The sequence below is a fragment of the Eulemur rufifrons genome, chromosome 23, assembly GCF_041146395.1.
Source record: "Eulemur rufifrons isolate Redbay chromosome 23, OSU_ERuf_1, whole genome shotgun sequence".
NCBI lineage: Eukaryota > Metazoa > Chordata > Mammalia > Primates > Lemuridae > Eulemur > Eulemur rufifrons.
Genome location: NC_091005.1, coordinates 15,727,309 through 15,753,028, shown reverse-complemented (window position 1 = coordinate 15,753,028; position 25,720 = coordinate 15,727,309). Strand labels below are relative to the sequence as shown.

General features: G+C 54.6%; 1 protein-coding gene and 2 non-coding genes across 5 annotated transcripts in view; all 3 read right to left on the bottom strand.

Moving 5' to 3' along the window:
• VAC14 (VAC14 component of PIKFYVE complex) overlaps positions 1-25,720 on the bottom strand; it is a 100,017-nt gene that overhangs the window by 59,432 nt on the left and 14,865 nt on the right. For all 3 annotated transcript variants that reach the window (XM_069456751.1, XM_069456753.1, XM_069456752.1), the window contains 9 exons: positions 24,878-24,940; positions 24,257-24,364; positions 23,623-23,732; positions 23,232-23,338; positions 22,348-22,482; positions 21,922-22,074; positions 16,623-16,686; positions 8,868-9,012; positions 8,541-8,606 (listed from right to left, as the gene is read on the bottom strand). In XM_069456751.1, the coding sequence (XP_069312852.1) occupies positions 8,541-8,606; positions 8,868-9,012; positions 16,623-16,686; positions 21,922-22,074; positions 22,348-22,482; positions 23,232-23,338; positions 23,623-23,732; positions 24,257-24,364; positions 24,878-24,940 (951 nt within the window). The remainder of the gene's footprint in view (positions 1-8,540; positions 8,607-8,867; positions 9,013-16,622; positions 16,687-21,921; positions 22,075-22,347; positions 22,483-23,231; positions 23,339-23,622; positions 23,733-24,256; positions 24,365-24,877; positions 24,941-25,720) is intronic.
• TRNAG-GCC (transfer RNA glycine (anticodon GCC)) lies at positions 19,940-20,010 on the bottom strand. Its single transcript has one exon. It is a non-coding gene; the product is annotated as a tRNA-Gly (tRNA).
• TRNAG-GCC (transfer RNA glycine (anticodon GCC)) lies at positions 20,841-20,911 on the bottom strand. Its single transcript has one exon. It is a non-coding gene; the product is annotated as a tRNA-Gly (tRNA).

The window sequence follows — 25,720 nt, the reverse complement described above, 5'->3', positions numbered from 1 at the left end:
AGGGGGGAAGGCCTGGCCCACAACGCCACCAGGCTCGCCCAGCCCGAGGGCCTTTGTGAATGGCCAACAGGGAGCTGCCTAGGAAATTCAGCTGACTCAGCTCTGGCCATCTCCAGAGGTGGAAAAACCAACACATGACTTGGGAGAAATTTTGACTTCTGAAGACGTCATGTTTGCTGAGTGGGGTGTGGGGTGGAAACAGGGGGCCCGGCCTGGGTACCATGCCTAGGGCTGTGTGGAGAGGGCTCCAGGGCCAAGAGCTGGGGGCACAGCCCCTAGTCTCTAAGTAGGCTCTCACACTGGCCCCTAAATGTGACTCCCAACCAGAGATGTGCATCAGAATCACCCGGGAGCTTGGGAAAAACACATAAGCTATGGCTTAATTACAGGCTCAACAAGGGAGGAATATTCATGGCAGAGGTGGTGTTTCACCATGTGGGTTCTAACGGGTTGGAACTTGCCCTGTCTCCATCCTGTTTTGATCAGGGCAATTTGAAACTTCATTTAGAGACTTCCTGACTCAGTTAAGGCAATGCTGCAGCAATGCCCAACGCAGCGCCCAATGCAGTACCGGCCAGTTCCCTATCTCAGCACGATCATAGCCATAGCTCCCTGCAACCTCAAACTCCTGGGGTCAAGTTCCCGGGCAGCCAGGCCCTACCTGAGGGTGCAACTGAGGAGGGCTGGGATGAGGCCCAAGCAGCTGGATTTTAAAAGCTCTAGACGATTCCGATAGCTGCCCCAGTTTGGACGGCTCTGCTGTGTGGCTTCTGAGCCAGGCTGTTGGCTTGGTTGGGCCTCTCTAGGTAAGACCACTTCCCGAGTTCAAGGAGACATGGGCCACGGGGTGGGTGGTCAGGCCCGGGGCCAGGCGGTGTGCTCAGCCCTGCAGGCAGCTTGGCCCCATCCCTGCCCCAGGAAGAGGCACCCCGCTGGCTCCTCTTTGGGGAACTCCTCCTGCGCCCCCTGCCTCCACCAGCAGCTGGGCAGCGCCCTCCCCAGCCCCCAGCCCACTCCCCCAGCTTTGGCTCCTCACTTGGCCATCGGCCTAGGGACGGAATTTAGACAGATAAATACTAAAATCCCTCCTGGCCACAGACCCATCTTCCCCAGAGTGGCATGCCCTGCGGCTGTCACGGGTGGCCACGTGGGCACTGAAAGCACAAGGTGGGAAAATATGGAAGAACGAGGAGCAGCGGCCCTGTCGGTAGGCGCAGTTCTGGAAGTGTCGCCTTGCCACTCTTCTCTCCTCCCTGGCAACGATTTGCTGCCAAACGCCCATATCACAAGACCACAGGCCTGCCTGGACCCCTAGTGGTGGCTGCAGTCCCTCTGCTGTCCCTGAGCAAGAGGGCAGGCCCGTGGGGGCTCCTCTCCCTGCCCACTGGCCCCCTTCCTCTCACAAGCCCCAGAGGGAGCGCAGGGTCAGCTGCGGGGAGAGCGGAGAGAAGGCAAATGCCCCGTGCCCTTGGCGGGACCCCTGGAGGGCTGCGACAGGAAAAGGGTCTCAGGCCGTCCATGCCAGGCCCAGCTCATCTTCCCATGTGGGTCTGTCCTTGGCAAGAGGAATCAATCAAGCTCTTGGCCACGGATACGTTACCCCTCAGTCCTCTTATCGCGTGATCTGATTTAAAAGAAATCTGCGGAATTGAGGCAGGGTGGAGGGGTTGTTTTTGCTTGTTTTGGAGAAGGGGTGGAATGAAAAATGGAGTGGAATAAAAACTGAGGCAAGGATATGAGAAGGAAAAACAAGTCCCATTCTTCCGGAAGACTGTCCACTTTTGAGCGCGCAGCATTAGTATTCCAGGGAGAGGAGTTGGGACCACACAGATTCAGAGCTGGAAGGGACCTCAGACAATCCAGTCCAACCCCAGCATTCGGGGGAGAAAACGGAGGTGAGGAGATGTCGTGCGACTTGCCTGGCCCCATGGGGAGCTGGGCGGCATGGGACCAGGGGCCTGCCCTCCTGCTCCCTCCCGTTCCCCACCTGGGCCACTTCCGTACCCCTCAGCAGTCCCAGCACTGGCCTCAGCCCTTCTGGGAAAAGACCAGACAGGCGGAGGGGGAGAGGGCTTCTGGACCGAGGGAGCTGGGGGACCCTATGTCAGTGAGAAGCCCAGGGCAACCCTCGGAGGCCGGGGAAGGGGCAGGGGAACAAGGTCAAAGTCAAAGGTTCGGAGGGAGAAGGTGCATCCAGAACGGAAGGTCCGCCAAGGACATAGCACCGTCAGTGCAACGAAGCGCCAGGGACTGGATGAAGCAGCGCCCCCCTTCTGGGCCGGGGCCCTACTCTGCAGCGAGGGGAGGCCTTGTGTGGGGTTTTAGATGCTTGGGAATCGGACAGACTTGACTTCCAATTCTGACTGCTGGCACTGTGACCTCGGGCAAGTCATCCTCCTCACGCCTGCATTTCCTCGTGTGTCAAACTGGGGATAACTGAAACCAGTCCCGGACTGCCATGCACGTTCGTGAAGACAGTAGATGCCACGTGCTCTGAACAGGGGACAGACCCCACAGGCTTTAGGCTGTGCCCTCTCTCCCTCCCAGGCTCCTTCCGCAGACACGTGAGTGTGTAAGTACGATGACACATGCCTACGTCCGAGCTACTTGGGAGGCAGGAGGATCACTCGAGCCCAGGACTTGGAGGTTGCAGTGAGCTATGACGACATTACTGCACTCTCGCCCGGGCGGCAAGTCTCGCTCTGTTGTCGACACGCGGCACCCACCACAGGGCCTGAAGACAGCCGCAGCAGGGGTGCCGCTGGGCCGTCACTGGCTCTCTAAGCTGCCCTTAAATAAACGGGCCTCTAATTAAGTGCAAGTCCCCATTTTGGGGGCAGACACTGAGGGATGGCCAAGTTCTAATGGCAGGCCCTCCCTCCGGACACAGGACACAGCAGACCTTCCCCCACCATTCCTCACAGCACAGCTCTCGGGTTTGGGGATTCCCCTGGGTGGGACCCTAAGCCAACGTCCCTGTCATCATGAACTAAATCCTCTGAAGCAGGCCGATGAGCCTCCAGGCCCAGCTGGCCGACCCAGGAGACCTGGTGACAAGGAAGCCTTGGAAAGGGCAAGCCGAGGGAGCACTTATGTGGTCTGGGTGGGACGACGGCTGGAGCAGGGAAGGACGGAGGGAGCCCGGGGCAGCCTGAGCCCGGATCTGCCAGGAAGCAGTGGCGGTGCAGTGGTGTTGCCACAGCCCGACCCCAGCTGCTCCTCTGGGCTCTTAAACCAGCTTGACCTGCTTCTCTTCCTGGCGACCGGGCCGGGCCCCAGCGAGCCCTCTCCTGTGATACCTGAGAACCTCTTCGGTTCTTCCGTGCATTGCTCCTGGGACCTGGGCCATGAAAACAAATGAAATCTTCTCCACTGTCCCCCAAAGCAAATACCCCTCAGATGTGGTCTAGGGTGTAGTGGTGTCTGTTCCTCAGAGACAGACGGGCCAGATGGGCCCCCAGCACGCCCAGTTCCTCTTCCCTCAGAACCCCGGGGAGGCTGCAGCAGCTCCTGGGGTCCCACCTGCCGAGACGCATGGCCGGGTGGAGGGCAGGGAAGGCACTCGGCACCTTGGACTGGGTGCATCATTGGACCACGTGGCATACTTGAAGCAAGTTTTTAAAAAGCCCTTTCAGATGCCCCTAAAACACTCCTCAGCCCCACCCCCACTGTCCCTTCCCTCCTAAGTCAAGGCCGTGTCACACGGGGCTGATGGCTACCCACGTTCTTCATGCAATTAGTGGGCTCATGAGCTGGAAACCACCACTGCCACGGATAATGCCCTCAGAATCCTACCTTCCACATTTTCTAGGAAGCCCATTTGCATTCTTTTTTCTGTATCCACCCCAGTCACATAAGCCGTAAACGCCCAGCAGCGATTTCTCCTCTAGTTACTTCGAAGCTAAGGGAGGGGAACAAGGGGCTGCTCTTGGGCTGAGACCCTCCTCTCTAAAGTGTTAAGGACACTCCAGCTCGGAGACACCACCAGGCCCCGGGGAGGCCGTCCCTGCAGGCCCCGCTGCAGAGCACGCAGTTCATGCCGGGGACGGGCCCAGCAGGGCGTGCCTTCTGCGTTGCAAAGGTTTTGCTGCAGAGGCTCTGATGCAGGCTGTCCTCTGCCCACGCCGCCATTTCTCCCCTTCTCCCCAGACTCAGCCAGCTGCGAATGCACCGACAATGAGGCTCTGATGAGCGAGGCACATGCCAAATGCGGCCTTGCTTGGGCTCTGGGCTGCTCCAATCCAGGGGTGCTGGGAAGGCTGAGGTTGGGGGCATGGGAAGGGGACACCCATCCTGCGGCCCACTGTGTCCTCGCTTGGCTTTCTATGACCCTGAGATGGAACCTGAGTCCCTCAACCCCTGTGGTCCTTGGGCCTCTAAAGAGAGGCAGGAAGACAGAGAGCACCAAGAGCAGCTTCTGTTCTGGCTTTTGGGCAGACACGGAGCCGATGGCCCTGATCTCAGTGTGTGTCTCCAGGCCCTTTACAGAAACCATTTCCAGCATCGGAAGACCTACCACTATCGTGGGTTTGTGTGGCCAGCTCTGTGCTGAGCACCTGACACGCGTGATCTCACTTAAACCTCACAGCAAACCCAGACGTGAGGTTGCATTATCATCCTCCATTTACAGATAAGGAAACCGAGGCTCAGAGAGCCTAGATCACTTGCTTCAAGTCAATCAACCATCAGGTGGCAGAGCCAGGGCTGGACCCCACAACCTGTGCTCTCAACGCCAGGCCCTGCTGCCTCCTGGGGAGACAACATTACCACAAAGGGGCGCCACTCAAAAGCACCACAAAAATACAAATACTGAAAGTAAACTTCACAATGAGTGAGTAAGACCTACAAAGAAGACCCAAAAACTTTGCTGCAGGATATCAAGATGACGCGATGCCCTGCTCTGAGAGGGAGATTCAGCACAGTGAAAAGGCCAATTTCCCCATAAACAAACTCATTACAGTGGGCCTAGATCTGGTAGGTGCTTTGCACTTTCTCTTTAAACAAGTCTAAGAGGCAGGTGTAGCCATCATTGGCCTCATTTCACAGGTCCAAGGAGTGCCTGGGCTTGGTGGCCAACTGTCTGGGATGTCACAGGGGAACTGATATCCTTAAGACTACCCTGAGAACTTTAAACGCAGGTTGGGGGCAGCTATGCCTAGGAGTGGGGGCTCACCCGAGGCCCCTCCCGGGGCAGCCCCTTAGGAACATGGACAGGACCCCTGTCCTGGGGGTGCTCCGAGCTGGGGGCACGGCCTTCCTATAGGCAGAGATCCCTCAGGCAGCGTGGCAACCGTCCCACCTCCCCAACAGGGACCCGGCACGATGCTCTGAGCGTGCACCCGGCATTCTATGCTATGGAAATCAGGGTCACATTTTCACTTGAAAAAATGAGTCACTGGCTCTCTAGCTAATGGGAGGGTTTCTACTTCAGTGCCAAGAACATTAATTTGACACCTGCAAATTCTTTCTGACAAAAAGGGTTTTCAGAAAATGCACGGAGCAGGTGGTAATGAGCAGACAGCTGCTCATCCCGGATGACGGAAAGGCAGACACAGTCGCGGGTGTCACTCAGGTGGAACTGAGGAATGATGGCAGACCAGACACCCCGTGAGGCCATGCGCCCATAGGCTGTACCACGTGGTCCTGGGGGCAGAGTTAGTTCTCTGAGGCTCTGCCCCGCCCTGTGCCAGGTCTTGCATCGTCAACACCTGAGTACACTCCGTCCCCCGAGGCCAGTGGCTCCCTGCACGACGGAGCGGTTTGTGGGTTTAGCCCAATCGACCAGGGAGAGAGAGACATTTGCAACACGGATGACACCTTGAATGTCCCAAATATACAAAGAGCTTCTACAAATCAGTAAGAAAAGTGGACAACGGATCTGGGCGGTGAGGGAGCAGTGTTTCCAAAATACACACACCTCTCCATACCACACTGAGAACTCCTCTCAAGAACTTGTGGAACAAGAGAAAAAGGCCCGAAAAACTTATCCTGGTGAAATCATGAGGGAATGGGGACAATGACACAACCAAACACGAGCTCCCCACCTCCTAGCTAGGTTCTGAGGTGGGTGGCTGGGCCTGCACCGGGTGAGACACGGGCCTGGTGGGTAACGATTAAGGGCTCTGGAGTCAAACGGATCCGGCTTTGGGCCTGGGCCCCACCACCTCCTAGCGGTGTGCAAGCTACTTAACCTCCCTGGGCCTTAGTTTTCTGAACTGCAAAATGGAAATAATAGAACCTCCCCCAGAGAACTGTGGGGGGGCGTCCACAGGTGCCACCAAAGAAGGGTCTCGCATAGCTCCTCACATGGTAGTGACTCCTACAGCTGAGAGTCATCTGGGGTAACCTGTGCCTCGAGCCCCCAAGCTGTATGTACGAGCCATCGCAGGCAGTGCTGAGGTTCAATTGCACCCCTGCAGGCTTCCCAGGGAAGGGACCCGCCAGGCTGGCTGAGGTCCTAGTTGACTGAATAGGCTTTCATGGTCTTGAACCCCAGGAACTCCAATTTGAGATCAGGGCTGTGTTTGAAAATATTTGAACAATCCCAACAGAGAGCATTTTCTAGATAGTCTGTAAAGGAGAAAACGGGCTTTGTCTTGTTCATGGCTATGTTTCTATTGCCAAGTGCACAGCACGTCCTCAGGGTCACCAAAGAGATTGAGCAGGGGACACTTAGGAATGTGATTCTGGTGAAGCAGCAGGATGTGGCAGAATCAGGACTCACCACTGATTGTCAGGGTCCCCAAATCCCTCCTCTAGAGAGATGGGGAAGCAGGAGCTCTTCACTCCTGTTACAACACCCCCCCCAACTGTCCCCAAGAGCAGCTTTAATCTCCTACCCACCGGAGGCCCACACGATGTGCCCCAAAGCCTTGACAACATTTGGCACTTCAGCAAATCAAGTTTCCACAGGCGCAGCCTGAACAGAGCTGTTTAATGGACTGCATCTCCTCCCGCTCCCCGTAAATGCACACGCACACAAAAACCAATTTCAGGCAAAGAAAGCTGGATGGGATTAAACAACTCAATTTAAAGGACTGAAAACTCAGCTGCTTCCAGTGAAGTCCTAGGAAAGGAACCAATCAGCAAAGTTCTGCTCTTCCTTTTTGTATTGAAATGAGGGCCGTGACTGTGCAGTGAGTCACTCCCAACACACAGGCAGAACTGGGCCACGTCCACCTGGGCCTCGCGCTGCAGGGGTGGTGCAGGGGGAGAGGGGAGGGGGTGTGTGTGTGTTGCAGGGGGAGGCAGGAGAGGCCAAAGGCACACTCACAGACCATCTGTTTTGGATTTTTCTGGAAATGCAGAAAACCTCAGGGGACGTAAAAGCTGATAACCTGCCTGGCCGTGTCTCTCTGCAGCCCAGGTTTGGGAAAGCAAATTCAGGCTGCAGGACAGCTGCTTGGGTTCCCACACGAACCTGACCCTGGCCCAGGGGAGATCAAGGTGCCTCACTCCATAGGGAGCTGTGAGCAACGTGCCTCTCCCATTGCCCCCGCCCCCAGCCCTTGTCCACTCACGCTGCCACGGGAAGGTGTAGGCAGGTCTGTGGATTCGAGAGAGCCCACTGCCTCACAGAGACACGCTCTGCCTGCAGCCCACAGCCTCAGAGCCCCGAAGAGGAAGAGGCGGGAGTCTCGGCTCAGACTGTCAGCATCCAGCACACAGCCTGCAGAGCTGGCATGGATGGGGGACAGGTGCCGCCCTTGCAAGCGGGCAAGCCTGGCTGCAAATGCTGCCCCTTGGCTGGGAGGCAGGGGAGCCCTGGAGAAGAACTACCTTGCCCTAACTCCATGGTGTGGACGCTGCTGAGAATGGCGTGGGGAAAGGTGTGTGGCTGCAGGAGACCCTCCCCCTGCTGACAGAAGGACCCAGGGCGCCCGTGCCCACAGGCTGGCCTCCGTACTCTGGCCCTCTCAGACGGGCTGCTCCTGCTGCCTGGGATCTGGGGCAGCCACTCCCTTTGCGCCAGTGGCTCTTGGAGGCCCCAGCAAAGCAAAGCTTAAGGGTCTAATTTCAAACTAGAGGTCAAAACGGATGCAGCTGAAATGAGTAACACAAGCAATGCCGACTGAGGGCTCAGCTTGTGCCCCGCAAAGCACTTAGCATGTCACAGGGAGCATGGTGTTCTCACATCCCCAGGTACTGTTATGCCCCACCGAACAGAGAAGAAAACAGACACACAGATGCAAAGTGTCTTGCTCAAGACTGGGCAGCGAGGCTGGCCTGACCCTGAAGCCAAGTGCCCACCAACCTCCGCAGACTTGCAGGGCAGACACCCAAACTCCCATAGCCTCATGTCCTCACGGACGCCCTGCACCAGGGCATAGGCGGAGTCCTTGCTCCCAAAGCTAAGAGCACAGCTGTACCTCTAGGGAGGATGCACCTTACCAGGTATGAAGAATACGGTGATTTTTAGGTGTTGATTTAAGAGCACAACAACAAAATAAGCACATCTCAGTTCTAAGACTCCCAAGTCATTCAAAAGGGGAGGCAGGGCAGCCCATGTTCTGTAAGGACGGGTGGTGTTGGTGACCTACCTCGTCGGACTCATCCGATAACGTCTGCAGTAGGATGGGGAAGAGGCTGTCCGTGTGCCGGAACATCTAGAGGGCAGAGAAGCGGGGGCACCCGTGAGCTCTCCCAGGGCTGCACACCATACAGTGTCCCACTGGTCTGCATGGACCATCCACTCCCTGAGACCCCGAGGGTTCCTCCCAGCACCTGTCACTCCTCTGCCGGCCAGGGTTTCTCTAGAACTGCAATGACCAAAGCCCTACCAAGCACAAGCAGGGCCTTGAACCAAGGTGGACCGGAAGAGGCCCCTGGCCTGGAGGCGCCTACTGGGTGATGGGCCTGGGGCTCACCTTCCGAGGAGTCTTGATGTAGAGGTGGTAAAGCCACTTCAGAACGGCAATCCTGGTCATCATCCCGATGGCCATGTCACTGAGGTGGCAGTTCAGGACCTGCACAATCCCATCGAGGTGCAGGGTCACTGGGGCTCTTTCGGTGCTGTGGGCAAGACCGAGAAGAGAGCCGGGTTGAAGCCCACCAGAGCCAAGCCCACCAAAACACGGCACCACCCAAGGCTGAGCACTCCGAATCACACACAGCCACCCCACTGCCCTGGGGGCAGGCGGTTGGGCCGGAGCCCACGGCTTACACCCTCACCTGCCTCCCACCAGCCCCACGTGGCCCAGACCGGGGGTTGGAAGAAGGGCTTCTCTCCCCCTTTCTGGAGGAGTTTGGAGCTTGCTGCTTGGCTGGAGCTATGGTAACCACACTTGGGGGAGGACAACCAGTCTTCTGGGCTCCCACTCACTCCCCTCTCCTTTCTCTAGCACGATCCTGGCTTGAGCAGGTGGAGAAAACCCCTCCAGTGTCACTGAGCCAGCCCCTCCGGACTCAGGGCGTTACGTTCAGGCCCTTTGTCGATAAAGCGAAACCAGCAGGTCCAGACAGCACAGGGAGGGCCCCAGTAACAGCCCTTGACATCCGACCAGCCCTTTGCAGAGCAACCAAAGAGTGGGGACAGGACAGGGATGGTGGCCTGTCATCTCGCCCTGTCCCAGAGCACTTAGCACAGAAGCCTTGACAGCTGCCTCCACGAAGCACGCTCTTTTGAGCTGGGGAACAGGCAACAGAGCCTCTGCCTGCGAGATACTGATGATGTTCTGCACACACTTTTGTTCCGGTGGGCACGGGAAAGCCCTGGCTTCCAAGGACAGAAGCCTTGCTGGTTTCCAGTCGCAGAAAAGTCCCGCTAGGCAACTTGGGGGAGGGTGGGTGCCACAGGGGGACTGCGAGTTAGCCTCTGCCCAAAGCAGTGCTCCCCGGCAGAGGCTGTGGCTTTCAGGGACGGGGACTGCACGGGTAGAAAACCTCAGATGTCAGGGAGAGGCGCCTTCCGATGCGTCACACTGTATTTGCCAAAAGGTGCCCTGGCAGGTGCAGGCTGCAGGCTACCTTTCCCGAGGACCTGGGCCGGGCGGTCCAGTCGCCCGCCTGTACGACACAGTCCTTCGTGGCATTTCCAGGCTGCTCAATTATTCATTTGCGTCAGGGAATGACGGCTGTGCTTTCCCCATTCACCTGCAGCCTCTCTGAAGCTCATTTGATGTGAATTCCCAAAGGGCGCAATTCTGAGCTCTGTAATTGCGAAGCGGAATTGCTATTTAATACGGTTTGATGATCCCGCAGCGCCTGTTTCAGGGGTGAGAGTGGGCACAGCTATCCTCTGATGGCCGGAAGATCTGGGCATGCGACACAGATCCAGAACTGACAGAGCCCACAACTGAGCCTCTGGGTGGGCAGCTACTGTGATTTCCCGGGAGTCACGTGGCTGGAAGTTCCCGGTGTCGTCTGAGGATATCAAAACTTCCAAATTCTTTGGTAGCCTAAGACAGATGGGGAAACTCCAGCACAGAGAGGGGAGTCCGGGGTGGTAAACTCAGGCTCTCAGCCAATCTCTTAATCGGTCTCTCTCGAGCTTGCTGTCCAACAGAAATACAATGCAAGCCACAGACACAATTTTACATTTTCTAGTTTTAAATTAAAAAGGAAAAAGAAACTGGCCGAATTAACTTTAATGATGTCTTAATTAACCCAATATATCCCGAATGAGCATTTCAACATGTAATCAATACAACAGTTAATATAAATATTACTAACAAGATACCTTATATTCTTTTTTGTGTCCTAAGCCTTGGAAACCCAGCACGTGTTTCACACTTACGGCGTGTCTCAGTTCAGACCTGCCACGTTCCAGGTGCTCAGCAGCCATGTGACAAAGTGATCCCTGCCAGGGCTTCCGAAGCATTTCTTACCATCTGACGATTTCCTAGATACTCCCTGGCCCTCTGCCTGAAGGCAGCATTTACTCTCTTATCTCCAAGTCCCTCTTCCCCCCACCCCGGGTGGCCTCCCACAGAGCTCCCTCCCTGGTGATTCTGTGTGGGTCTTCTCGGGCCAGCAGACTCCCGTGGCCAGAGGAGCTGGCGTTCTAGCGGAGGAAGAGACGTCTATCCACAGCCTTAGTAAAGCGGGCGGTGAATGGCGAATGAAAGCCTCCTCCCCTGCCCCCAGCCTGGTCTGTCCTAACCCTGTGAGCCCCAAAGTCCACAGGGAGCCCCTTTACACCACAAGCTGCAGGGCGTTTGGGCGGCCACACGGGGCCCAGGGTGGCATGAGTGCCCCTGCTTGGCAAATCACTGCCACATTCTCAGCTGCATGGCCCCCTGGGAGGAAGACCTTGTTTGTACGTACTTACCCCAGAGGCTCAGGGCTGCCCGGGCCTAGCAACGGCCTGCCCGGAGCTGCTGGCGGAGGGAGGCAGAGCCAAGGCCATGTCTCCGCTCCACCCCCCAGGGCGGCCCAGGGGTGTGCGGAACCTCCAGGAGGAATAATGGCTCTGACAACAATGATGACGACTGTGCTGAAGACGATGGTAACAAGCACTGTGCTGAGAGCTTTACCTGCACAGCCACGTGTGACTCCCTCAAAAGCCCAAGTGGTGTTACTTCCATTTTGGAGAAGAGGGAATTGAAGCAGAGACATGAAGTGACCTGTCGGAGGTTGCAGGTAGCGGTAGAGCTGACAGTCTGAATCTGAGCAGCCTGACTCCAGAACGGTCTCAGCCACCGTAGGGCACAGCCTTCTACTCGGGCAGCAGGCTCAGGGGAGTCCACGGTGGCATCACCTCCAAATGTCTCCTGGCAGGGGTGGCCCCTGTGTGCACAGGCCCCTCTCTGGCCAGGGCAGACCTGGCAGCCCCAGGTAGAGAGAGGAGGTTATCACACACACACTTGCAGTGTATTGTCTTGTCAAAAAGGGAGACAAAGTCTCCATGTGGGGACACCTGGGGAAGCCTGATGCTTCCCGCCTGTGTGGGGCACACTCCACAGCCAAACAGGGCCCAGGTCCCTCCACAGGCCCAGCTCTGTCACTCACAGTGGTCCGGAGATGCGGCTGGCCAGCCCGCAGTGGCACCTCCTTCAGGCAGCGCTGTCTCAGGGCCGAATAACAGAAGGATTTCACGGAGCTGGTGTACGAACTGGCAGCGTTTTGTGTGCTAACATTCTCCAACTTTCTCCATGACAAATGCCAGCTGGCACAAACCTGAGGACATGGGCAGTCTTCAGACTGCTGGTGAGGCAGGCCCAGCCTCAACCTACCAAGAACTCAGTGACTGAAGGGGACCTCGAGGTTCATGTAACCCCATCCTTCAAAGCACGGATGAGCAGACCCAGGCCGGAGACAGGACAGGACCCATCCAAAGCCACGGGGCTTTGCATCGAGAACTCATTCCCTAGGCTGGAGACGCTCTCCCGGGATCTCTCTTGCCTTGGCTGTCTGGAGATGTAGTCATGGGAGGCAGGTGTACCCCAGGGCGCCGGGGAGATGGATCTTAGTGCCTGGGAAAGGGAGGGTCACCATCCTATCCGCCCTGAGCAGGCAGCTCTCAGCGGCTCTGATGGGTGGAGCTGGCCGCAGCTGTGGCTGAGTCTCTGCACACTCGGCCGGGGAGCTGGGACTCCAGGACCCTGGGTCCCTCCTGGAGGGGCCATGCTGTATGAGGTGCTCAGCTTCCCAGTCTGGAGCCTGAGATGGGGCGCCCTCCGCCCTGGCTTCTCTTACCCATCAAGAACAGAAGGAGCTCACTCCCAGTTTGAAATATATTTCTGCATTGGTTCCAAAATGTCTAGACGAGTCACTCCTGGGGGCTTCTGAGTTATTTCAAGGTGTCTGCAAAGCCCCATTTTCACCGAGCATTTTTTCTCATAAAGCATCTTATAATGAATGTCTTACACATACATGTGCTACAAATTCCAAATGCGTGGCACTGCTGTGGCTATTAAAATATAGATTTACTGAATGATGTTTCTGTTACTACCCATAAATAATAATAAATTCCAGTTGTTCTCTGGGAGACAGCACTTTATTTCTGTAACGTCTAACTCTTCAGACCTGCTCATGTTACATCTCTCATCAAATTAGAAGAAAGGCAAATCTAAAAATAGAGTTGCTTCTGAACTTGAAATTGCTTTTTAAAAATATAAGATCATTGCACATTTTTTCAATCATCAGATGCTAGAAGTTGGGAAGCACTGATTTCTAGATCTTTCTGCCTGCTTATGCACAGGGCAGCCAGCTATAACCAGGGCACTGTACTGAATGTCGCTGAAGACACCATGACCCTTGGCAAGGCCCTGGCATCAGACTGGAAGACCCTTCATCCAGCGACACCCCTTTAAGATGTGAGAACTCCAGCAGCAGATGAGCCAGGGAGGGAGGGAAGGCCAGCTGCAAAACTTCTGGAACTCCAAGGGCGACTCATGAAGTTAAACACACGGGCTCTGGAGTCACACAGACCGGGGTTAAATTCCAACTTGGTCAGTAATTATTAGCTGAGTGACTCTGGGCAAGAAGTTAACTTCTCTGGGTCTGTTTCCTCATTTGTAAATGAGGATAATGAGGTTCTTATAATAATGACTGGAGCTAAAATGTGTAAAGTGCTTTCTGTGTGCCGGGCACCATCCTACGCTCTTTACATACTGTCACTCGTTTATCCCCATAGCTATCACTACATGCAGTTTACAGATGAGGAAATGGAGGCAGGCCGGAGTCAAGCCACTTGCCCAAAGGCCACCGCCAGGCACGCTGGAGTCAGGATGTGAACCCGGGCAGTTGGCGCTACCACTCAGAGCACTCGTGAGACATCAGGGACGTGCCTGGTGGACAGACACCAGGTGGTGAAGACTATTCCCTCTTACTCGGTCCTCGGCTGTGAGCTTGCTCCTGACACCCCATTTCTTCGCCCTTCACCCCTCCCGAGGAGGCCAGTTGTCGACTTCCTGTGTATTTCCTGTGCTGTGGAAGACGGAGGAATCTGGTTTTCTAGTGGCTCTCCCCTGTGGCTAAGCCCGTAGCCACCTACGGCTTGTCCCAGGAAAGAGGGGAGAGGAGGGGTGAGAAGAGGCTCATGCTCTTGAGTCAGTTAATTCTCCCTGTATTTTGATCCAACTGAAGAATCTTTAAAAAATTGAAGGTGCAAGCACTCGAGGTAATCCCTGAGCCCACGAATGTGAATCCAGAGTTGCGTGTGGACGTGCATTCTTCCGGGAACAGGGTCTACAGCTTTTCTCAGGCTCTCCAAGGGTCAGTGACTGCCACCACCACCGGCAGTTTTCTCCCAGGTGGGGACAAATGCCTTGCTGCCACGGGAGGGGTTCCCGGTTTGGCCACTGCCCGTGGCAGGCCTGAACTGAGTGAGACTGGCCATGCACCTGGCAAATCGCAGGGCGGGTTTTGTTTCTTGGTGACCCTGCCTGAGGCCATACTGTCCAAGCTCAGCTCAGCCTCCCTCTGGCAGCACCGACTGCGCGGAGGAGGAGGTGGGGCCCAGGCACCCCGGCTCTGGCGTCACAGCCTGCAGGCTGCCCCCTCCCTAGTACGGCCAGCGATCGGTCTGCAGCTGCCATGCGGAAACCTTCACGCACCCGCAGGAGTCAGGAAGCACCAGATGATCTGTTCCTGTTTGGTTTTTCATTTTAAAACTGTAGGAGTCACCACTGGCTACTAAATGACAGGTATGAACCAAAACCCTGGTTCCAGTCTGCTGGTTCCTGGCCTTCGCACGGAACTGCGGCCTCCCGTAGGCCCACCCCCGCCAACAGCCGTGCCACCTCCCCAGTGAGGGAGCGGGGAGCCCGGGCCCCTCCACGCGCATCAGTCAGGCCCTCCCTGTGCCTCTTCCTGGACCTTCCCGACCTCCCACTGCCACTCCCTTGGAGCGTGACAACCCTTGTAGCCCAGATTATAGTGACAGGTCTACAACAGGCTTTTCAGCTGCCAGACGGAGGCTTCTAAATGCCAGATCTGATCCTGCCATTCCCACTCCCAGTGCTGGCTCCCACAGCCTCGGGGACAACAGCAGAACCCTCAGCAGGACACCCTGGTCTCCTGCAACTCTGCCCAGACCTCTCCCCGAGTTCTGGGATCCACTGTCCAGGCTGCCTCCTTCGCCTCCCCTGGGATGCTCAGCGCCCCCTGGAACAGCGCCCTGACCGCCCCACTCACACCTGCTCTTCCTTCCAGCCTGGGCTTGGAAACGATACCCGGATATCCGGAGTTTGGCTCACACTGAACATCTAGAAGTTATTCTTCCCCTCACCTCTCTCCTGTCTACCACACCCCATTTGTCAGCAAATCCCGTTGTTCCACCTTCAAAGCAGACCTCAAACCCGCCCAGCTTTCTCCATCTGCGGACCCCCCAGCCAGAGCCTCTGTCCCTCCTTGCCGGGATGGCTGTGGGGGCTCCCTGGCTGGTCTGCGCCCACTGGAGCCCCTGGGTCCATTCTCTACACAGCAGCCCCCTGTTTGCCCTCCCTCCTCATCCCTAAGATGAAGACACTGACCCCAGCGGACTCAAACATAAACAAAATCGAAATGGCCCCGCACAAAGGATTTAGCGCAGCGCCAGGCCCCGGCAGCACGGGCTGAGCGTCACCCCCGTCACCCGCCATTCTCAAGGCCCAGCGTGGGCACCACGGCTTGTTCCCCCAACACTCTTTGTGGAGCAACCACCCCCTTTTCTGGTAACTTCCTGGCTACTCCTCTGCCTCCCCACGAAAGCGCCACGTGCGGGGCTGGCTCTTTATCTCGGAACCTGAACCAGGTGGGTGCTCTGGAAATGCACAACTGACCGAAAACGAGCGAACGATCACATTTACTCATCTCGACCGACATGGCAGAGGTCCTGGGGTACATATTTACAGTCTGTACTTGCACACTTGGAAAACACACTCGGGCTTTAGAGATAAGAATTAATTCACAAGTGATATAAAAGGAGGAAAGGTCCTAGGGTCTGGGAGAAGAGCCTCTTGGGGTTGAGTGCACGTCTTCTCTTCATGAGTGACTGGTCCCCCAGGGCCCAGGTCACCATCAAGTTCAGACGGAAGAAATCCCCTGTAGCAGAACCGCCACCCAATCCAGCCCCACAGGCACCGATGCTGCCCAGAGAAAAACTGGTACGGGGTCAGTCCAGGGGACTCAGACCAGACAGAACCGTGGCAGTTCCCTCCCCAGGGGAATCCCATGTCCCTGCAGGGAGTTGGAGGGAGTCGGCCAGGAGGGGACTGTCTCGCTGCTTGGCCTGCACTGCCCTCGCGTGGAAAGCTTTGTTATTACAGCTGACCTGGGCACTCCGGGGCCCGCGCTCCAGTTAATCTATCAGTTAATGACTGTGTGTGTTCTGGGATGTCCTCCTGGCAGTCTGGTTGGCCTCACCTTGTCTTGCACGTGCAGAAGGTGCTGGGCCCAGGCATCGCAAGTGTCTCACTGAGTCACCACACAAGCTGTACGTTTACGACTTGCATTTACTGCCCTCCTGCAGCTTCTAATCCCTCCCCAAAGGCGACCTGCCCATTACGGTGGGCGGGGTGGGTTTGCCCAGTGCCCTTCAGATCCCTCAACAAGCAACCCCCTTGTATACAAGCGCGCGTGCCCAAGGTAGTAGCCCCAAGCAGAGTCTGCCTCGGGTCTTTGATGCAGTCTCCTGCACCCAGGGAAGATCTCGGCTGTGTACTTTCCACAAACACTTCTGGCTGGAACAAACCACTTACCTGGCCTGAGTGAAGACACTGATGCCACTACTGAAGCTGGAGTCACAAGAACCATCTGGACCTCCTGGCAGAAGAAAAGGAACACGGTGTCAGGAAAGGCTGCTGGGTCTTTAGAATAAACAAGATCCCTGTTACAAGCACATGTGAGACCCTCTAGTGCCCCACACCCTGATTCAGGCTCTTGAAAACGAACACAGCTCTGGAGCCCGGAGGACCCAACGCTGACTCACTCCCCAAAGCCCTGGGACAGCACCCACGCCCGTACGTTCTTAGACACAGCAATCTCGCAAGGAGGGGACACCAGTGCTGAACACTCCTGGGAAATCTCAGGAGTTACTGGCCTGCGGGCAATGGACGTTCACAATGACTGGGATACTCATCACCCTTAGCTAGCAGGAAAATGCAAATCCGAAGCACAGTGAGATACTTCACACCCACTAGGATGGCTAAAATAAAAGAGACCGATAATAACAAGAGAGGATGTGGAGAAACTGGAACCCTCACATACTGCTGGCAGGAATGGTGTGGTCACTCTGGAAGACAGTCCAGCAGTTCCTCAAAAAGCTAAACACAGAGTGGCCATATGACCCAGCAATTCCATTCGTAGGTACATACCCAAGAGAAATCAAAACCTATGTCCACACAAAACTTGGACATTGTGTTCACACCAGCATTATCTACAACAGCCAAAAAGTGGAACTAACTCAAATGTCCACCAGCTGACGGAAGGATAAATAACATGCACTGCAATACAATGGACTACTAGCAATACAATGGACTAGTACGTGGTGATAAACGGGAGTGAAGTTCTGATACATGATACAACATGGATAAACTTTAAAAAACACTGTGCTAAGTGAAACAAACCAATCGCAGAAGACCACAGGTTATATAATTCCATTTACAGGCAATATCCAACAGGGGCAAATTTACAGAGACAAAAAGTAGGTTAGAGACTGCCGAGGGCTGGAGGAGATGGGGGAAGGGGGATGGTGGCCAAGGGATTCTCTTTAGGGAACCGAACATGCTCTGAACTTGATCTTGGTGATGGTTACACAATTCTGTGAAAACACAAAAGTCACTGAATTGTACACTTTGAGTTGGGTGAATTGTATGGTATGTGAATTGTATCTCAATACAGGGCTTAAGAAATGACTTTGGGGAAAGGACCGTGACCCTGCCCTTGGCCCAGTCTTTCTCCATGCGGCCAACCCAGTACCTGTCATTTGTATTTAACTTCCTGCTGCATGACCCAGGATAGAAGCGGCATCAGCGATTTATTTTTCTCACTTAAGGGATAATCGTAAAATTCCAACCTTTTTCTTTTGGCATCTAATTAAGTTTCCTAAAGAGCCAAGATGTTCGGGATCTGGAAGGCTGCCAGCAGGACCCTATTCCAACTTGAGCTCTGGTCCGCTGGCTACACCCCTGTGGCACGGAGGGCGGGGAGGGAGCTGGCAGCACTCTCTGGAAACAACCCAGACTCCGCGATCCACAGCATGCCTTGTTACCCTTTTTGCCCTCAGTTTTCTCATCTATACAATGAGACTGACACCATTTATACTGCCTGATCCATATTTTACATATATTTTCCTAAATTAAAAAAATGGTTTCATCTTGAAATTAATTTTAGATGTTCAGAAAAGTTGTAGAAGAGTAAAGAATTCTTTGTGTACCCTTCACCCCAGTGTTAGCTGCCCCAGGCGCTAACACTGCATGTGGCCATAGCACAATTAGCGAACCCAGGAAGTTAACATCCATACAATACCATTAACTAAATGATAAACCTAATTTTAATGTCATGAGTTTTCCCATTCCTGTTTTTTCTTTTTCTTTTTTTTTTGAGACAGAGTCTCGCTCTGTTGCCAGGGCTAGAGTGCCGTGGCGTCAGCCCAGCTCACGGCAACCTCCAACTCCTGGGCTCAAGCGATTCTCCTGCCTCAGCCTCCGGAGTTGCTGGGACTACAAGCACTCGCCACCGGGCCCAGCTAATTTCTTTCTATTTTTAGTAGAGACAGTGTCTCGCTCTTGCTGAGGCTGGTCTCGAACCCCTGACCTCAAGCGATCCTCCCGTCTCAGCCTCCCAGAGTGCTAGGATTACAGGTGGGAACCACCACACCCAGCCCAGATCCCCAGATTCTACACTCAAACTACACTATTTGGCCTCTCACATTGAGGTTTTCACAGTGATGGACCCACAAGCCAAGAGTGCAGGCGGCCTTTAGAAACTGGAAAGGGTAGGGAAATGGATCCTCTCAGAGGGGCTCCAGAAGGAACGAATCCTGCTGTCCCATGTTACACTTCTTACCAGAAGTCTGCCCCAGTGCCTTACTAAGTCGATGTTTATATCATAAACATGTATTAAAACAACACCAAAGCACTTACTATTGAGAACGTGCCATGTGCTATGTGCTAAGTACTTTACATGCAAAAACCTTTTTTGAGACTCACAACCATACCCCAGGTTAGCTGTTATTGCTCTCACTCTGTTTGACAAGGCAGGAGTCTGAAGCTTTAGAAAGGTGAACAGCTGTCCATGGGCAACAGACATGAAGTTTGCAGAGTCAGGACTCACAGGTGGCTGGGACCCCAAAATCTTTGCTGTGACACCTGAGATAACCAGGGAACATCATGAAGGGGACCAGGCTGGATGTGTTAAGTGGCGTAAGAACTCAGAACCGGGGAAAGGACACGTGTTGTGGGTTCCCCCAAGGGGCAGGCCAAGGCGGGGGCTGGAGCAAGTGACAAGGACTGCCCTGACCGGAGGTCTGTGGTCAGCGGAGGAGGGAGAAGCTCTGGAGGGTGTAAGAGTGTGTGTGTGTGTGTGTGTGTGTGTGTGTCTGTCTGTCTGTCTGTCTTGCCTGCAGTGTGCTGTGAAACGTGGTGCTGTGGGTGAGTCAGCACAACTACACCAAGACCGCGCAGGAGGGTCCTGTCTTCAGCCTGGACCAGGGTCGCAACAGCGGGAGCGGAGTGGGTAGAGTAAGCAGGAGAGGCTGGGGTGGACGTGTCCACTGCCCAGCTAATCACCTGTCCCCTGGCTTGCTGGGACCTTCTCCTGGGCACCTTGGGAAAAGACTGGTGGTTAGTTAGATACAAGCTGAGCAGGCCTGAGAGTGGATATAAAGGTCCCAAGTAGCTGCTGCTATCTCTAGGAACTGCCATAAAGCGAGCTTTTCATCTGCTGAAGTGCTGTTTAGGGGCAGTAAAATCCAGAGCCAAGCTGCCCGAATGTATCCTGGTTTAGAGTAACGGTCTCCTGAGCAAGCAGCTGTTTGAAGAATGCTTAGGAAAACTATCTAAAAAGGTAAATGAACTGCATTGGCCGGGAATCGAACCCGGGCCTCCCGCGTGGCAGGCGAGAATTCTACCACTGAACCACCAATGCTCCAGCTACTATGAGGTTTTTAGCTGCTGCCACGAACCACAGGATGAAGCAGCTCCTCCCCAGAGAACTTGACTTTACTGCCACATAAGCAGAAAGGCAGGGCAGGGGCCACTGGGTTCCACTTTGGGGGAATAGGCAGTAACTTTTTTTTTAAATTGAGAAACAATTCATATAACAAAATTTCACATAACACAAAAGCATACAGCTGGGTGGTTTTTAGTACATTTATAAAGTTGTGCACCCATCACCTCTATTTAAGCCTAGAACATTTCTATCATCCCCAAAAGAAACCATGCATTTGTCAGCAGTTGGTCCTAATCCTTCCTTTCCCCCACGCCAGGCAACCGTTATTCTACTTTCTGACTCCATGGATTAAGAGGCACCGTAAACTTTTAAGTCAGTATAAAATAGTCAAAACTTCTACATGTTGTACTTGTCAAGGTACAAACAAAGCAAAGTAAATAAAAACAAAATTTAAAAACCCACTATCAAAGAAAATAAAAGCAGAATATGAAATTGTATAAGTTGTATGACCTTAACTATATATGTGTAGATAAAAAACTGGAAAAAATATGCCAAATTTTAATAGTGACTGTCTCTTGGTGGACAGTCTTCCTTCTTTGTATTTTTCTCTAATTTCCAAACTTTCTAAAATGAGAATCAAAAAAACCCACCAAAAGAAAATACTCATATATCAGTGAGAGTTCATAAATACGTCTATTTCTTCTAGTTTCCCCTGGGAAGAAAGCTCCTCTCTTTGAAGGCCTCTATTAACTTACCTCCTCGAGGTTTTTTCCCCTCCCAGGAGCTGCCAAAAAGTTTTCAGCTGCTGCATTGGCCGGGAATCGAACCCGGGCCTCCCGCGTGGCAGGCGAGAATTCTACCACTGAACCACCAATGCTCCAGCTGAGTACTACTTTGCCTCCAGCTGTTTTGCTGCTCTGGCTTGCAGTGGTGACAGCACAGCTGTAACCTGATGCCTGAGACAGGTCCAGCATGGAATGCTGCTCAATTCTAGCAGCCAACTGAGCTCCATGGGACACACAAGCTTGACATTCTGCTCAGATGTTCACAAGAGAACTCCGTGTATGGCAACCGGAGAACGAATATTCTTTAGCAATTCTTTCGGCTCCTGGGTGTAGGTTCCAGACCTGACTCTATTATCCTTACAGATTTGAGTAGGGTGTGCATCAATTTACTCTCTGGCTGATTCTGCAAAGGTGGATAGCACCATAATGCTGATCTGTGACCTCTCGGTGAGCAAAGAAGCCCAAGAGATATGAAAACATCGGGTAACATCGAGAGTCAAACTCCAGACACCAATCAGCATATGAGTAGTTTTCTGTATGTTACAGATACACAAGGAAATGTTAAAGGAGTTTGAAAGAATACAACAACTTCATTTTTAAAAGGAACTGAATTGGGCAGTGAAATTCCCAAGTATTGAGTAAACTGAAGCTAGAGCTTTCTTAAGCCTCCCTCCCTGAGAACCACACACACGGTCAAGGCAGCCGGGCCTGCAGGCGGCTGGATGTCCATGGCCAACAACCGAGTGCGTCCTGAATCCGGGTGCCCCTTCACGCTCCAGACCCCACCCTGAAAACAGCTATTTCCTGTAGCCGAACCCAGGACAAAGATTAAGCAAAGGCTCAGTGGCCTTTGTGGCAGTAAGGGTTAAGATCGTGGCCTCTGAAGGCCACCTAAATAGGTTCAAGTCTCAACTCTACCCTTCCCCTGTCGCTGGACGCGTCATGCTGCTCAGCGCCCCTGTGCCCATCTGCAGGTCCCACCTCGCTGGGCTGTTGCCAGCATTACGTGAGTTAGCGCGTATAACGCAGCCCCAAGGCAAGTCTGGTGACTTCCGGCTGGGGCTCCCATGGGAGGTGACGGGCCGGGGCACAGTCTACTCACCACTGCCTGCCCCTTCCTGCTTTGCCAGGGTGTCGTCGGGGTGGGGTTCTGCCTGCCTCTGGAGCACTGGCTTCGGCTCGTCCGGCTCATCGTCCTCAGGGGTGACCAGCTTCATCAGGCTCTGGTTGCACACATTGGCCACCTCCTTGATGCCTGAGTCACTGATGTAAGGAGTGGCCCTACCCAGGGGGGTCTTCTCTAAGCCTGGTGTCCCTGGTCAGGGGCTCAGTCCTCCCCAGGGCCTATGCTGGGCGGACAGAGAGTGTGAACCCTGTGCCTGCTCTCCATGCTCTCCTGGTGCCCCTGTGAGATGCTTCTCTTCTTCTCATAGGTCCCCTTCCAGGTGGCCCTCCCACTCCAGCGTCCCTCAACTTCACAGTCCCTTAGGGGCTGCTCTGGTTTCTTCTCTCTCAGAGCAAAGGATACTTTTCTTGCGGTCATCGTAGGCCAGGCAGGGCAGGACGGCAGTCAGGATCCCAGAAGAATAGGGTAGCATCACCCGGCCGGCCAGCTGGATGAACTCCCGCATCCAGCACATGGCCGTCAGCTGGATGAGGTCGTCTGGAAGGGGAATCGGTGGGTTCCAGGGGAACTGGCGTAAGCAGCCAGAGCGCTCCCTGCCACCGACCATCCCCAAGCCCAAGGCTGGCTTGCTCTGTTACCTGCCTGCTTTGCTCTCCAAAGGAACATTCAGGCACAGGCTGGTGTGGGGTAAACTGTGAAAGGAGCCCTCCCTGCACCCCTGCCCCTCTGCAATGCAACTCCGTATCTCCTCTCGTCAGGAAGGGGGGTTTATCTCTCTGCCCAGGCCCGACTGTCCCTGTTGCCCCAGCTGACAGCTGGATGACTGCCAGACATGAGCGAGGCCACCGGGGACCACGCAGCCCAGCCAACCCTCCAGTTCACTGTACATGCACAACTGAGCCCAGCCAAGCCTGGCCCAGGTGAGCAGAACCACCCAGGCCGGGTGACTCAAGACCAGTAATTAAGTGTCAGTTGTTTTACGCTATTATGTTCTGTGGTGGTGTGACACCCCCCAGAGGCTGACAGATGTGGAATTCCAACCTCCAAGCATTTCAACTCCCAGTGCTGAGGCCAAGTTCACCAGCAAGGAGGCCCCTGGATCTTACTTCACTCCAGGCTACACCTGGTGAAAGGACCTCCGTGTCAACAGAGAACCGAGACCTCCTGCTCACAGAGACCCTGCTCCCAGGGCCCAGTGTCCCACGGGTCACCACTCCTCCCAGAACTCTCTCCTGCCCCTCACTGAAGCCGAGGTGGCGGTGGCCGTGGGGCCTCGCCACACTCACCTGTGGTCTGGCAGTGGATCACCAGGATGTTGGCCATCTCGGCAAACTTAACACTGGAGGGGTTCTTCTTGATTTCTTTCAAGAATTCTCCAAGAACAACCTCACACCTACCGATGAGAAAGGAGAGTGGAAACAGCACACGTCAGCCAGGGCCGAGGAGCCCCAACTGGCACCCATTTCTGCTCGGGGGCAGCCACCCAGGGGCGACCGCACTTGGACACGTGGCAGATGAGTGTGCGCAGAGGCTGCTGGGTGCCGAGCTCTCAGCTCCTGGAGCAGGAAGCACACCCGCCGGGAAGAAGAGCGGGGCTCATTTCCTGCCCCTCGGCTGCGCCCGTCTGTGCTGTGGGGTACTCGTGCACAGCGCAGGGGCCCAGCAGGTGGCCCTCACATTTTCCGAATCTCTTTGCCGTTGTCGCCCAGGATCTGGAACAGGCCGTCCAGGATCTCCGGCAGGTAGTCTAGCAGGTTGATGTCTGGCACGGACTCCAGAACCAGGATCTGCGTGGGGGGAGGAGCACAGGAGGGGGGGGTCACACCAGCCTGAGCAACTTGTCTCCTCCTTCCTGACCCTCTGGGACTGGGCAGTGGGAAGGGGACCCTGCCTGCAGGTGTCCCCCGGGGGAGGGGATGTGAGCAGCTATCATGTTTTGTTAAACCTGCAGGGGAATGGTAATTTGACTCCAAGGCAATCCAGATGCTAGAGGAGAAGGGTGTGGATGGGGAAGGACTCTGAGGCTAGGATAGGCGTGACTGCTGGAAGGAGCATTACTGGCTTCAAAGAGAAATCAGAGTTTCCTAGGACAAGGAATGAACTGGATCCCCTTCAGGGCCACCATGATGGGCTTTGGGGGCAAAGCTAAATGAAGTGTCTTTAGATTGTCAGGTGTCAATGGCTATTCCAGGGATAACAAGGAGGCACCCTGTGACTGAAGGGACTGCCAACGGGGTTCCAGAGAGCAATTACTAAAGCAGAGGCTCATTCAACCAGAGGCTGGAGAGACAGTGTTGGGGCCGGACCTTACCCAGGAGATGATGAACTGCCGGGCATACTGGTTGTTGGAGTAAATCCTCTCCCGCAACAGGGGGATGAAGCCCACCAGGTCAAACTTGCTGCTCTCAGTCACGATGTCCTGTGGACCAAAGGAGCGTGAGCTGCCAAGAGCCAGAGACTGGGGCTGGCCCAGGGCTGGCTCCAGGGGTCAGGTGACCACAGAGGAAAATGGCAGAGCCCCAGCCAGGCAGGAGAGGCCCCTGGAGTATCCATTCTGTTAACAGGCTAGAGGACAAGCAAAACTGTTGGGCGGAAAGCAGGATTCCAAGGGAAGAGAACTAATACAATGGCAAAACCCTCCTCTCTGTGGTCTGGAAGGATCGCCCAGCCCCCCAATCCTCAGGTGGCAACACCACAAGGGGATGTTTAGGGTGATGGCACAGTTCTGTGTTTCTATTGTGGTGGTGACACAGCTCTGTACACATGTCAAAGAACTGCACCCGGAAGAGTAAATTTTATTGTATGTAAATTAAAATACTAAAAAAAAAAAAAAAAATTTGGAAGAGCATCCCCAATGATAGAACTTCTAAACTGTACAGACAGATGGGAGAAACAGAGTCTAGAAATAGAAGTGGCAACAAAGTACAAATACCTTTAAAAGGCGGTCTAGGAGCTCCGATCCGCTTTTCACGTTGGGGTCTGGGTCAGCGGCCAGCTGCGACGGGGACAGAGGGGAGAGACACGGGGGCTGTGTTCACAGCTGAACAGAAGACACAGGTCTCCTGCGAACCCAGGGCCCAGGCCTTGGTGCAGCCTGGAACACCTAACGGCACCCCGCCCAGCGAGGAGAGCTGAGGAAGGTCGGGGTGGGGGGATGGGCAAGCTGGAGCCAGCTAAGGACCCCCACGCAGCAGATCCCCTCCTGCTCAGGGACGTCTCCTGTGACCTGCTGGGTGCCTGCTCCCTGCTGCGACTGGGCAGGGGGTCACTTCCCATCGCCCTTCCTCAGGGGGTTCCGATCTTAACATGCTGAGTCCTCTCTCCTCTCCTGGAGAGGGGACGGGACAGCTTCAAGACGATACTCTAGAAAGGACCATGGCATTCCACGGGGGCAGAAGCGCTGCAGGGTGGCTCTGCACCTGGGAGGGGAACGCCATGAGGCTGAGAGAGGTGCGGAAGAGAGAATTAGAGGCTCCAAAGCCCTTCTAAGAAGAGCTTTTTCTAGAGCACGTGTGAGCTAGAAATCATTGCCCTCCACGCATGGGAAACAGTCTGTATAATTGATTCACTTTCATCACCTCCAACAGGGAGGTTAGTGCTCCTCAAATGATCAGTTTTTTCCCTCCACTGTGTGGTAGACTGATACTTCCATAAAATGCAATAAAAATGAATTAAGAGAGAAATGAAAAAAATGTAAATATAAGCACATTTAAAGAAATCATTAGATTCAACAGGCAGTAAGTGTCCCTTGCAGCCACACGTTTATCTGCTCTGC